Below are 13,872 nucleotides of genomic sequence, written 5' to 3' on the forward strand. Positions count from 1 at the left end.
CTGTTCCATATGACGTGGTGTCAGTTCTGGTGTGCTGTCCACAAGACACGCGTGCGGGCCGGCTGGACAGGCACCAGCAGATGTGGACATGAGAAGAGCAAACTGCTTCTAATTCATGTCATTTCATGACTGTATATCTGTGACCATGGGTCATCTACAGAGGAACAGACGGATCATATTTGTATTGCCCGCTTGATAAGAGGGATTCAATATAAAATGCTGTGTTTTTATGGTGTATTGAGGCAGTCGATCTGCTCTGTGTCAGCCTGATATGTCAGCCTGATCTGACGGGATCAGGCTGACACACATACATACATATATATATATATATATATATATATATATATATATATATATATATACATATATATACAAGGTCTATCAGAAAAGTATCCTACCTATATGGATTTGAATGACGTGCGATTACACCAATCATGCTTGAACCCTCGTGCGCATGCGTGAGTTTTTTCACGCGTGTCGGTGACGTCATTTCCCTGTGGGCAGGCCTTGAGTGAGATGTGGTCCCGCCCTCTCGGCTGAATTCCTTTGTTTCACACGCTGCTCGAGACGGCGCGCGTTGCTTTATCAAATTTTTCCGGACCTGTGAGGAATATCCGAGTGGACACTATTCGAGAAATTAAGCTGGTTTTCGGTGAAAAGTTTAACGGCTGATGAGAGATTATGGGGTGTTTCTGTCGCTGTAAGGACTTCCCATGGAGCGGGACGTCGCGCAGCGCTTCCAGGTGCCGTCGTCGGCCTGTTTCGACCTGAAAACATCCTAATTTAAGGCTTAATTCACCCAGGACGTCGTGAGAGAACAGAGAAGATTCAGAAGAGGCCGGCATGAGGACTTTATGCAGACATTCCACTGTTTAAGGACATTTTGTAATGAAAGACGTGCGCGCAAATTCGCCGAGTCGTTTCCGTGACGACTCGGTGAATCTGTGTGCGCCGCAACAGGAAAAAAACCCCCGTGTTGAAAACCATTTGTAAAATTCAGGCGGCTTTTGATGGCTTTCAACAAGTGATTAACTGAGAAATTGTTTAACAGCTTGGGCATGTTCCAACTTGCCCGTTAAGGTTTCCTACGGAGGTGTTTTTCCTGTCGCGACCCCCCGCGGTCGGGTCCGGCCCGACATGCGACTCTCCCCGCACGTTCTTTCATTACAAAATGTCCGTTAACAATGGAATGTCCGAATAAACTCCTCATGCCAACTTCTTCTGAAAGTTCTCTGTTCTCTGACGACTTCCTGGGTCAACAGAGCCTGAAATGTGGAAGTTTTCAATTTGAAACGGCGAGACGCTGCCGCCTCGAAGCGCAGATCGCCGTCAGGCACCGTGGGCCATCCTTATGGCGACACTACCAGACCAAAATCTCTCATCAGCCGTTAAAATTTTTACCGAAAACCAGCTGAATTTATCGAATGGTGTCCACTCAGTTGTGCCTTACAGTTTTGAAAAAAATTTTATCAAACAAAGCAGCAGTCTCTGAGCCATTCCTAAACAATGAAAAAATCGACGAGAGGGTGGGCCACTCCTCACTCAAAGACTGCCCACAGGCGAATGACGTAACCGGCAGGTGTGAAAAAAACTCTTGCATGCCCACGAGGGTTCAAGCATGTCTGATGTAATCACACGTGATTCAAATCCATATGGTTTTTGAAAAAAATAAGGTCGGATACTTTTCTAATAGACCTCATATATATATATATATATATATATATATATATATATAGGTAAATATGCCAGATTATAGCAAAATGCTCATTTTCATCTGTAGTCCCAGTAACATAAAAACAGACTAAGACCACACAACATACCAAAGTAGATTAATCATGACAGAAAAAAACAATTAAAACAAAATACACACACATATATTTGCAATTCAAAGTAACAATAATTGATAGATAATAAGTAGCCTACAGGTGGAGGAACCAAAAGAGTTTCATGATGGGTGTTGAGGTGCTAAAGGACTGTATTAAAGTGACAGGTGCTAACTGTAAAAGTGCTTCAGTGCCTGGTTGTAATAGAGCCCTGGGATTTGCTTGGACTCCAAGTGTGCTGGTTAGGGCTTACAGAAATCAAAACATACAACACACTCACGAGTTTACACAACCCTGCGGAAAGTAATACGTCTGAACTTAGCCAAAGCAGACACTATTCCTTCTCTCTCTCTCTCTCTCTCTCTCTCTCTCTCTCTCTCTCTCTCTCTCTCTCTCTCTCTCTCTCAGTATATGTATGGATTTGAAGTTATTTTCTAAAGCCTTGGTCTGGTGGCCACTAACGCCACCACTGCAAGGCTCTGATATGTTAATAGCTAGCCTTCTGCTCTTGAAAAGAATATAGAGGCTGTGCTAAACTGCTGTCCATGTGAGATTAAACAGCAACTAAAAGCTGAATTTAAAATAAATGTCTTGACAAAATACACGTTTAAAACAAAAGTACATTGTGACAACAGAAGGCACAAATATGAGCGTGTAACAGGTGTGAAGCTCGGAGAAAAAAAACATCTGCGTCATGTGCATCGTATTCATACAATAAGGACAGAGGAGGTTTTGGGTGTTTGGAGAAGCTTGGTGTCCTTGAATGAACAGTGGCCCCTGAGGCTGAGGGCCCGACAGCACAAAGGCTGGTGTCAGCAGGCAGCAGCTGCTGGGCAGTGTGACGGAGCACCCGGTTTGTTTTGGGGGGACAAAGGCGAGGCGCGGGCCAGTGTCAACGCTTCTAATCCACCCAGTAAGTCAAACCTTAGCATCATCTGCCGGAACAGAGAGGGTGGAGGCCCAGACAAAGGCTGAGCGAGGCTACGTCATCAGTCACTGTGGAAAAAACAAACTTTATCGCTGCTTATCTAAACATGTGACACAGTGCTGCAGGACTCCAGCAATGGATCATCCAATGACGGCACTGCCTCACTTCACTGTGAACTATCTCCGTGCTACAAAACATGATGATGCAACACTTCCAGAGTATAAATCAGGATAATTCAGATTACTGATTTAAATTCCACCTGATAGAAGCGCAAAGGACTTCTTAAAGCAGTTCACTTCACCGAGGATTCTCTTTACATGTTTATGTACAGCGACACAACTTTGTAATGTTGTTTTTCTACACTAAAGAGTTTGAATAAAATTGCTGTAGCCATTAAATAATGCATGTATTTTTATATATATTTGCAGAGGCTAAAACTAATGTAATTATAGATATGAGGATTCTTGTTTATACATGGATGAAAATCCTTTAGAATCAATAACTAAAACCTATGGATCTCTCCAAATGCCGTATTTCTCATTTGAGATGCTTTATCAGACCTGTTTTGCAGCCCGCTTCAGTTGCTGCTTGTTTGTGGGTCTTTCTGAATTCCATTTTATCTTCAAAATATTAAAAATAATGTCTGTTGAGTTGAAGTCAGGTGACTGACTTGGCCATTGAAGAATATTTTATTTGCTTGTCTTGATAAGTTCTTTCCTTTGGGAGTATGTTTTGGGTGATTCCAGGCAGTTCCTCAACCTGTACTTCTTTTACCACACCTCCTTAAACCTTCCAACTTCCTCAACCCAGTAAGTGCAGCAAACTAATAGCAGATTAGGATCATCACAGCTACGATTCACTGATGCAAAATCTCAATAGAATGTTGCTAACCTGAATCCTAAACTTTAACCCTAACCCTAACAGTTATCAAAGTCAACATTGGTTGAAGAAGTGGCAGGTATGTGGTTGAAAAACTGGTCAGCTGAAGAAGTTGATAGTTGAAAAACCCCAGGATGAAAAAGTCACTGGTTTTGATTATACTTTGCATTATGTAGCTCTGTCCAATTCATTTGGCAACATTTAGTTGAATCGAATGGACAGTATATAATGCAGCAGATACATATGGTCCCACTCTGCCGAGAGTGGGACCACATGTACACTGGCAGTGTTAATTCAACACTGTCAGTGTTAGTTTTACACTGGTGATTTTACTGTGTAAGAGACTATTTACAGAGGAATTTTTCAAATAGTGATGCTAGCACCAAATTTGGCACAAATACTCAGACATTAGTCTTTACAAAAAGCAGACTGTCCACTTGAGTAATCAATAGGCAGTCAGGAAGGGGCCAATTGAAGAATTACACAGGGGTCATATTGAAAGGTATTCCGTAATATTTGCTGACCATAAAGATTTCAAAAAGGTATAGTTTGGGCTTTGATTGAATTATATGGAGGTATGCGGTAAAAAATAGTAAAAATGGCAAGGACAATATTAGTTTGTACGGGGGTCAAAGGTGTACAGTAGATTTTGTGTCACTGCACCTTATAATAATGACAATATCGACAATTTAAACAATGAAAAATTCCCTTAAATTTGGGGTGTACCACCCCAGTCAAACACCCCACCTGCCACTTTCCCCTAAGCGGTTCACAGCCAGCGGGCCAAACACTTGACACCACCAGAAGAAATCTTTATAATCATGTGTTTTTTCAATATACTCTAAGTTGATTCACTGTGCCCCATGAATTAGTGTCCGGGGCACAGTGAATCAAAAACTTTAAATCGATTTTAAATGCCAGTAAATTACACTTGGGGAGAAATAAATAACACAGCCTTATAAACAAGAACTTGCTGTATTAAACTACAATAGAATGAACTAAACCTATGCATAATGTATTTATGGCTTGCCACAAAAACAGTATTTCTAATCCACTGTGCCTGGCTTCCGTATGCATCAGGGCATCCCAGAGGAGATATGAAGTTATCAAGTAGACCAGGGTGGGCCAACGAGACCAAGACACTGCAGCTTTTCCTTGCAACCATTCACCTCAGCAGCTGGGTTGCTGATGAGCTTCTCCCTTGAAAATAAACACCTGGTCATCAATGAAATCACCTTCTGGGACACCTGAACATTAATGAAATCACCTGCTGAGGTGACCGGTATCAAGGAAAACCTGAAGTGTCTCAGCCCTTCATGGCACATGATTGCCCACCCCTGAAATAGACCGAGGCCATGAGACATACTGTCCAACAGACAAGAGGTGGGACAAAGTCACCAGCAAGTCACTCTCAAGTCATGAATTGGCAAGTCACAAGTCTCAAGTCAAGTCCCAAGTCAAGTCTCAAGTCATAATGACCACCAATTAGTTGCAAGCTGACTTGAGACTTGACTTGAGACTTGCCAATTCATGACTTGACAATGACTTGACAGTGACCATGTCCCACCTCTGCAACAGACCCCTACCTGGCTGCCTGTTGAAATTTTAAGTGGACACCCTGCCTTTTCAAAAGGGTAATGTCTAAGGTGTATTTGTGACAAATTTGGTGTTTTGCATCACCATTTGAAGGATTTTTTTCAGTTATCCACTACATTCATAGTCCTGCACACTTCACAGCTCATTATGCTACTTCCATCAGCAGTCACATTATCAACAAACACAACTGACCCAGTTCCACTGGCAGCCCTACATGCCCGTACCATTTTACTGCCTCCACCATGTTGGACAGATGATTTGTATGCTTCACATTATGAGCTACTCCTTTTCTTTCTACACTTTTCTCTTCCCATCATTCTGTTAAAAGCTAATCTTGCTTTAATCTGTCCAAATAATCTTGTTTCAGGGCTGAGCAGACCAATTCAGATGTTTTCTGGCAAAGTTTATTCTGGCCTTCCTGTTCTTGAGTATTACCAGGAAGAGGAAGCACCCTCACTAAAACTATCTGTACGTACATGCATGAAGGTGTTTCTTAATAGTATCAATCAATTTCAATCAATTTTATTTATATAGCGCCAAATCACAACAAACAGTTGCCCCAAGGCGCTTTATATTGTAAGGCAAGGCCATACAATAATTACGTAAAAACCCCAATGGTCAAAACGACCCCCTGTGAGCAAGCACTTGGCGACAGTGGGAAGGAAAAACTCCCTTTTAACAGGAAGAAACCTCCAGCAGAACCAGGCTCAGGGAGGGGCAGTCTTCTGCTGGGACTGGTTGGGGCTGAGGGAGAGAACCAGGAAAAAGATATGCTGTGGAGGGGAGCAGAGATCAATCACTAATGATTAAATGCAGAGTGGTGCATACAGAGCAAAAAGAGAAAGAAACACTCAGTGCATTATGGGAACCCCCCAGCAGTCTAAGTCTATAGCAGCATAACTAAGGGATGGTACAGGGTCACCTGATCCAGCCCTAACTATAAGCTTTAGCAAAAATGAAAGTTTTAAGCCTAATCTTAAAAGTAGAGAGGGTGTCTGTCTCCCTGATCCGAATTGGGAGCTGGTTCCACAGGAGAGGAGCCTGAAAGCTGAAGGCTCTGCCTCCCATTCTACTCTTACAAACCCTAGGAACTACAAGTAAACCTGCAGTCTGAGAGCGAAGCGCTCTATTGGGGTGATATGGTACTATGAGGTCCCTAAGATAAGATGGGACCTGATTATTCAAAACCTTATAAGTAAGAAGAAGAATTTTAAATTCTATTCTAGAATTAACAGGAAGCCAATGAAGACAGGCCAATATGGGTGAGATATGCTCTCTCCTTCTAGTCCCCGTCAGTACTCTAGCTGCAGCATTTTTAATTAACTGAAGGCTTTTCAGGGAACTTTTAGGACAACCTGATAATAATGAATTACAGTAGTCCAGCCTAGAGGAAATAAATGCATGAATTAGTTTTTCAGCATCACTCTGAGACCAGACCTTTCTAATTTTAGAGATATTGCGTAAATGCAAAAAAGCAGTCTTACATATTTGTTTAATATGCGCTTTGAATGACATATCCTGATCAAAAATGACTCCAAGATTTCTCACAGTATTACTAGAGGTCAGGGTAATGCCATCCAGAGTAAGGATCTGGTTAGACACCATGTTTCTAAGATTTGTGGGGCCAAGTACAATAACTTCAGTTTTATCTGAGTTTAAAAGCAGAAGTTAATAGTAGACTTTGACAGTGATACACCTACCTCCTCCAGACAGTTCTTCACTTGGCTAGATGTGTAGGGGTTTTCTTTCCAAGGGAGGAATTCTGCTATCAACTACTTTAATTGTCTTCTGTGGAAATTCAGGCCTCTTGGTGTTGCTTAACTTTTATGATAACTCAACATTTATGATCTCATATTGAAGCTTCCAATAAACAGCTACCCAAATAAATACTCATTGCTTGGAATCATCTTCAGGAGTTTGATCTGCTTAGTTTTCCATGGAAAAATAAGGGAATGTGCCACACCTGTCCATGACATGGTTTGACAGTCAGCTGTCCAATTATATATGGTCTCTGAAAATGGAAGGACTGTGAGTAAAAGTGGCTCTAATTCTCAAATGGATAATGAAATATGTTTTGGCAATGTATTAAATAGAACACATTTAATACTTTCTATATTGTATGCTTTTTTTTTTTTTTTTTTTACAAGAGCAACATGGGGCGGAAATAAGTTTGAAGTCTAACAAATCTTCCGCATCTAGTGTTTTAAACGTGGCAACACAGAAAAACAAGATTGGATGTGTTGTAGAATCAAGTGTCACAGGCCTTTACAGAAAAAAAGAGAATCCAAGGCAATTCAAGGTGAGGTCAAGTCTGGGAGCATACAATGGTGCTGCATGCCACCACAGATCCTCTACAACAACTCTATGAATCTATCTTTGAACCTGATATGCAACCATCCAGGCAGACCACCAATGCATCCCCACCTCCTAAGAGTTGTATATACAGTGGGGGAAATAAGTAAAATAATCAAAATAAATAATAAAATCACATTGTATGATTTTAAAATAATTAATTTGCATTTTATTGCATGAAATACGTATTTGATCCCCTAGAAAAACAGACCTTAACAATTGGCACAGAGACATTTGTCTGCCATTGCAGAAGTCTGATGTTTCCTGTAGTTCTTGACCAGGTTTTCACACACTGCAACAGGGATTTTGGTCCACTTCTCCAGATCTTCTCTAGATGTTTCAGGTTTGGAGTTTCAGCTCCCTCCAAAGATTTTCTATTGAGGTTCCGGTCTGGATACTGGCTAGGCTACTACAGGACCTTGGAATGCTTCATACAGAGCCCCTCCTTAGTTGCCCTGGCTGTGTTTGGGGTCATTGTCATGCTGGAAGACCCAGCCACAACCTATCTTCAATGCTCTTATGGAGGGAAGGAGGATGTTTGCCAAAATCTCACAATACATGACCCCATCCATTCTCCCTTCAATACGGTGCAGTCGTCCCATCCCCTTTGCAGAAAAGCACCCCCAGAGTATCATGTTTCCACCTCCATACTTCACAGTTGGGACGATTTTCTTTGGGTTGTTCTCATCCTCTAAACACAGCAAGTGGAGTTGATTCCAAAAAGCTCTATTTTGGTCTCATCTGACCACATGACCTTCTCCCATGCCTCCTCTGGACCATCCAGATGGTCACTGGTGAACTTCAAACAGGCCTGGACATATCCTGGCGTGAGAAGGGGGACTTTGCTGCCCTGCAGGATTGTACACCATGACAGCATTGTGTGTTACTAATGTAATCTTTGTGACTGTGGTCCCAGCTCTCTTCAGGTCATTGACCAGGTCCTCCTGTGTAGCTCTGAGCTTTCTCAGAGTCATCCTTACCCCACGAAGTCAGATGTTGCATGGAATCCCAGACCGAGGGAGATTGACATTCATCTTGTGTTTCTTCCACTTTCTAATAAATAATCAGAACAGTTTTTGTCTTCTCACCAAGCTGCTTGCCTGTTGTCCTGTAGTCCATCCCAGCCTTGTGCAGGTCTACAGTTTTGTCCTTGATGTCCTTAGACAGCTCTTTGGTCTTGGCCATGGTGGACAGGTTGGAGTGTGAGTGATTGAGTGTGTGCACAGGTGTCTTTTATACAAGTAACAAGTTCAATAAGGTGCAAATAATACAGGTAAAGAGTGCAAAATAGGAGGGTTAGTTACTCCCGGTGTGTAGTGAGCGCCTTGCATGGCATTGATGTGTAAAGCGCTTTGAGCGTCTGATGCAGATGGAAAAGCGCTATATAAATGCAGTCCATTTACCATTTACATGGAGAAATGTGGCCATTCTTGCTTCAAAAGGCAGACCACACTGTCTTTATTTTATCTGAGAATCATATATACCACTAGCCTACCATCAACCAGGAAAACTGTAAACTTTAATTTGTGGAGAATTATAAGATCACTGTGGTCCCCATAAACATTAATCAAATCACCTCAAAATTCACAATTGATATTATTTTCTGGAATGGAAGATTTTTAAAGTGGGGACATAGAAATCTGTGACTCAGGGGGAAAATGCTGCACCCTAACGTAAGTATTGTCTTGGCATTGTCCTGTTTCAGGTATCCTTAGAAATAAGGCACCTAATTGTTGGATTCTGCTAAGGTACATGCGCCACATGATCCTATTATCTTAAGTGAATTTTACTTAAAATGCAGATAATAATTCCACCATTCGGAAGATTCAGACAGCTTTCGGTGGCTTTTCTGTCGTGTGACTATCTGAGAAATTGTGTAAGAGATGGGCTTGTCACAACATGTCCTGTGAGACTTCAACATGAAGGTGCTTTTCTCCACCATCAGCTTCATACCAAAGCCATCGGTATGAATTTCGCTGCAACTCTTTTCATGGCAAAATCTTCTGTCACAGTGGAATGTGCCGAAAAAAGTGCTGATGTCCACCTCTTCCGCAATTTCTCAGATAGTCACACAATGGTCCCGCATCACCACAGCGTTCACTTTGGAAATGATCTGGTCATTTCTGCATGTTGATGGCCGCCTGGAGCGTGGCTCGCTCTCCACCATTGTGTGGCCGTCTTTAAACCGGTTGTACCGCTCCTTAATCTGTGTGATGCTCATAGCATCGTCACCGAAAGCTGTCTGAATAGTCCGAATGGTTTCCACCTGGCTGTCGCCCAGTTTCTGGCAAAATTTGATGCAGTCACACTGCTCCAGTCGTTCCGCCATTTCCTTGCAAAGAAAAAAACGACACCCATCCTCACACAAAGGCTGCTTACAAGCAAATGATGCAATCAACAGGCGTGAAAAAATGCACGCATGCGCATGAAGGTTCAAGGTTGGCTCATGCAAGCACACGTGATTCAAATCCATTAGGTTTTTGAAAAAAAAAAAAGGTCGGATACTTTTCTAACAGACCTCGTACAGTAGTTTGCCTTTTCTGGGCCCATGAGGTTCACATTAATGAGGACAGCAGCTTGCATACTGGGGTCTACAGGAAGCCCACATGCACGGACCAATACCTTCAGTTTGATTCCCACCATCCACTGAAACACCAGCTGAAAGTCATCAGACCCCTTTTTATTTTTTTCAAAAACTATATGGATTTGAATCGTGTGCACTTGCATCAGCCAAGCTTGAACCTTCGTGCGCATGCGTGAGTTTTTTCATGCCTGTCGAATGCGTCATTCATCTGTGGGCAGGCTTTGAGTGAGCACTGGTCCAGCCCCCTCGTCGGATTTTCATTGTCAGGGAAATGGCTGAGTGACTGCTGCTTTGCTCCATGAAAATTTTTTCAGAAACTGTGTGAGACAGCCAGGTGGAAACCATTCGCAAATTCAGATGGCTTTCAGTGAAGATTCTATCGGGGTCACACAGATTAAGGCCCATTACAACCGGATTAAAGACGGCCCACACCGGCGGAGGGTGCGCCGCGCTCCGAGCGGCCATTGACAGGCTGAAACGACCAGATCATTTCCAAAGTGAAGGTTGTGTTGATCCGGCACGTCGTGTGACTACCAGAGAAATCGCAGAAAATGTGCACATCAGCACTTTTGCGGCACATTCCACTGTTACAGGAGATTTTGTAATGAAAGACGTGCGGAGGAATTCACGAGTCGGGACGGAGCCGCTCATGGCGCACAACAAACACCTCCATGTTGGAAACCATTTGGAAGATTCAGATGGCTTTCGGTGGCTTTTCAGTCGAGTGAGTATCAGAGAAATTGTGTAACAGCTGGGCATGTCACAACTTGTCCTGTGAGACTTCCAACTTCCACTCACTGTGACTTCCATTTGAACATCTGACTCTCCGCTCTGCCCAGAATACTACATATAGCCAAGGTCAGAAGAATAAAAATCAACCATGCTATTTTGTCACCATATATAGGCCCCCAGGTCCATATTCTGAATTCTTAGATGAATTTGGTGAGTTGGCAACTCATGCAGATAAGAGATAAGAGATAGAATCTCACTGGGCGTGCTGACGCAACTTTTAACATCTGCTAAAAGCACAACATGTCATGGTCTGCCCCTTTTGGGGCCTGCTGTTATGATTCTGGAGCATCTTCCATGTTTTGAGCCTCTGTGTCATGTCTTGTTATCATTGTCATGTTCATGTTATGATTGGTTTTGATTCATTTATTCTCTGTATCTTTTCTTTGCCACATATTTAGTTTTGCTTTATTGTTTGCTTTCACTCTTAATCTCTTAAGTTACTTTAATTTTAGTTTAGTTCTGTTTATCACATTTATTGTATTAGGCTTTAGTCACAGGTTTTTGTTATTATCTGTCTTATTGCATTTTCTGGTTATCAGTATTATTCAGTTATCCTGTTTTCAATACTGCACTATTCTATAGTCACCGGTTGCCTTTATTCTCTGTTGGATTTTGCTTTGCCACTTTGTTTCTTTGTTACTTTCCATACGTTTGCCATTGTTCAGTTCCATTGTAGTTCTGTTTTTGATCATTAGTTTTTCACTTGTTTATTTTGCTCATCTCATTTGTGATTTCACTTATGCTATAATGTCGGGTTTTGTTTTCAGTTCTCATGTTCATGCTCTGTCCTGGTTATAGTTGTATTTTATTCTGTCCATCGTTTCTGTTATTGCCTCATCTTCTTTGATTGCCCCTGCACTAGCACTTATGTCTTTGTCTCTCACTATGACTCTTTCTGCTCTGTGTTTTCATCCACTTCCGCTCTTGCACCTGCTCACGTGTCTTGGTTTCTTTCATCACTCCACTCTGTTTCTTGCCTTCACTATCTTGCACCATGCATTTTTTTGTTCACTAGTCACTCCCCCTTCCAGATCTTTCACTGACACCTTTGTCTTGTTTCACTAATTATACCACCAGTTATTTAAGCCCTCACAGTCTCACAGCTCACTCCCAGATCATTGTCTTTGTACACTTTCCAGCCCTGTTCCTCGCTCTGTTTTTGCCTGCATGTATTTTGACTATGCCTCTTGTTTTTTAACATTGATTTTGCCTTGCCTTGTTAGCCCTTACACCGTGTTTTTGACCTGTGCCTGTTTATTCTACCACATCTCAGCCTCCCAACTTTTTGCTACCTTTGCCTCGCTGCTGGACCACCCATGTACCGAACCCCTGCCTGTTATTAAACTTAATCAGTCTTGTGAGCTTGCATTTGTGTCCATCTGGTTTGTACCACACCTGATACAACCTGCTTGTTTGACCCTATACCAACAAAACCGTTTAAGGACCCGTGGCCCACTCTTGGGCCTACTCTGTTGGAAATTATTAATCTGTCATTAACCTCTGGATCTGTTATGTTTGTAACGTTGACCCTAGTGTATTGAAAAAGTATAGGCTGTTATCAAATCAATCATTTGGTTCTAAAATTCTGGAAAAGGTGATCTCACAGCAGCTTGTGAACCACCTTATTGAGGATAATCTCTTTGAGCCACTGCAGTCTGCATTTAGACCACAGAGACAGCTCTCACTAAAGTGGTAAATGAACTTCTGCTTGCAATGGATTCAGACAACACTACGGTTCTGGAGCAGTTAGATCTTAGTGCTGCATTTGATACGGTGGATCATCATATTCTACTTGATAAACTGGAGAATAATTTTGGAATTACTGGGAATGCCCTTGCATGGTTGACATTGTACCTAACCAGTCATTCCCATTGTGTCTTGTACAACCACACTACCTCTAACCTTGGTGACATGAAATATGGGGTTCCACAGGGGTCCATCTTAGGCCCTCTACTTTTCCCCCTTTATAGGGCACCCATATTGTGGCACATATTGTGGTGTTTTGGGATTACCTTTCATTGCTTTGCTGATGACACTCAGTTATACATGTGATAACTGCTGGTAATCTCATACACATAAAATCCTGAGAAGATTGCCTTGCATCAGTGAAAAGCTGGATGTCCAGCAATTTCTTACTTTTAAACTCAGACAAGACTGAAATGATGGTTCTTGGTCCAGTGAGAAACTGGTTTCAGTTTGACCAGCTAACACTTAGCCTATAGGCTCTTGTGTCATATGTCACACTAACAAAGTGAGGAACACTGGGTTGATTTTTGATCCCATGTTGTCTTTTGACCTACATATTATAGGTGATATGAGGAGTGCTTTCTTCCACTTGCGAAATATAGCAAAGATTCGCCCCATCCTGTCTATGGCTGATACTGAGACCCTGATTCATTTTGTTCTATGTTCATTTGTTTCGAAGTTCAGCATTCTAACATCTTGGCAAGTTAGCATGGTCTGTCATGTCCCACATGTGGCCAAAATCAACTGATGTAGTCATTTACAAGTAAATCATAACAAAAACCTTAAATCTGAGCATACACAAATATGCTGAGTAGAAATAATTGTTAAAATGGCTACAGTGCCACCACATTGATAATAAGTGTTTTATCCCTTTCTTTTATCTACCTGGTCTCAATGTGGTCAAACAATGCTGCCATCGATCGTTTATGTCCTCAGCTTGTCGTTAATCTCCATCTCCTTGGTCTTGTTGCTGGCGGTGATGAGTTGTTCTCCAAGCTGCTTCAGGTGAGTTTTATTTTCACTGAACAGGTTGATTTCCTCCATACACTCCTGATAAAGAGAGGAAAAAAAAGATGACACACAATATGGAGGGGTTTAAATAATGAAAAGATATATTGTCATTGCTGTGAGACTTGGTGCAGGTTAGCTTTATAAATAATAAATTAATATTA

At 41.9% G+C, this 13,872-nt stretch overlaps 1 protein-coding gene across 1 annotated transcript in view; it reads right to left on the minus strand.

Moving 5' to 3' along the window:
• Positions 1–13,872, minus strand: part of syne2b (spectrin repeat containing, nuclear envelope 2b) — a 498,820-nt gene that overhangs the window by 74,786 nt on the left and 410,162 nt on the right. The window contains 3 exon segments of the mRNA XM_034159894.1: positions 13,586–13,607; positions 13,610–13,633; positions 13,636–13,750. Of these exon segments, the coding sequence (XP_034015785.1) occupies positions 13,586–13,607; positions 13,610–13,633; positions 13,636–13,750 (161 nt within the window).

Source organism: Thalassophryne amazonica, chromosome 19 (genome assembly GCF_902500255.1).
Source record: "Thalassophryne amazonica chromosome 19, fThaAma1.1, whole genome shotgun sequence".
Lineage (NCBI taxonomy): Eukaryota > Metazoa > Chordata > Actinopteri > Batrachoidiformes > Batrachoididae > Thalassophryne > Thalassophryne amazonica.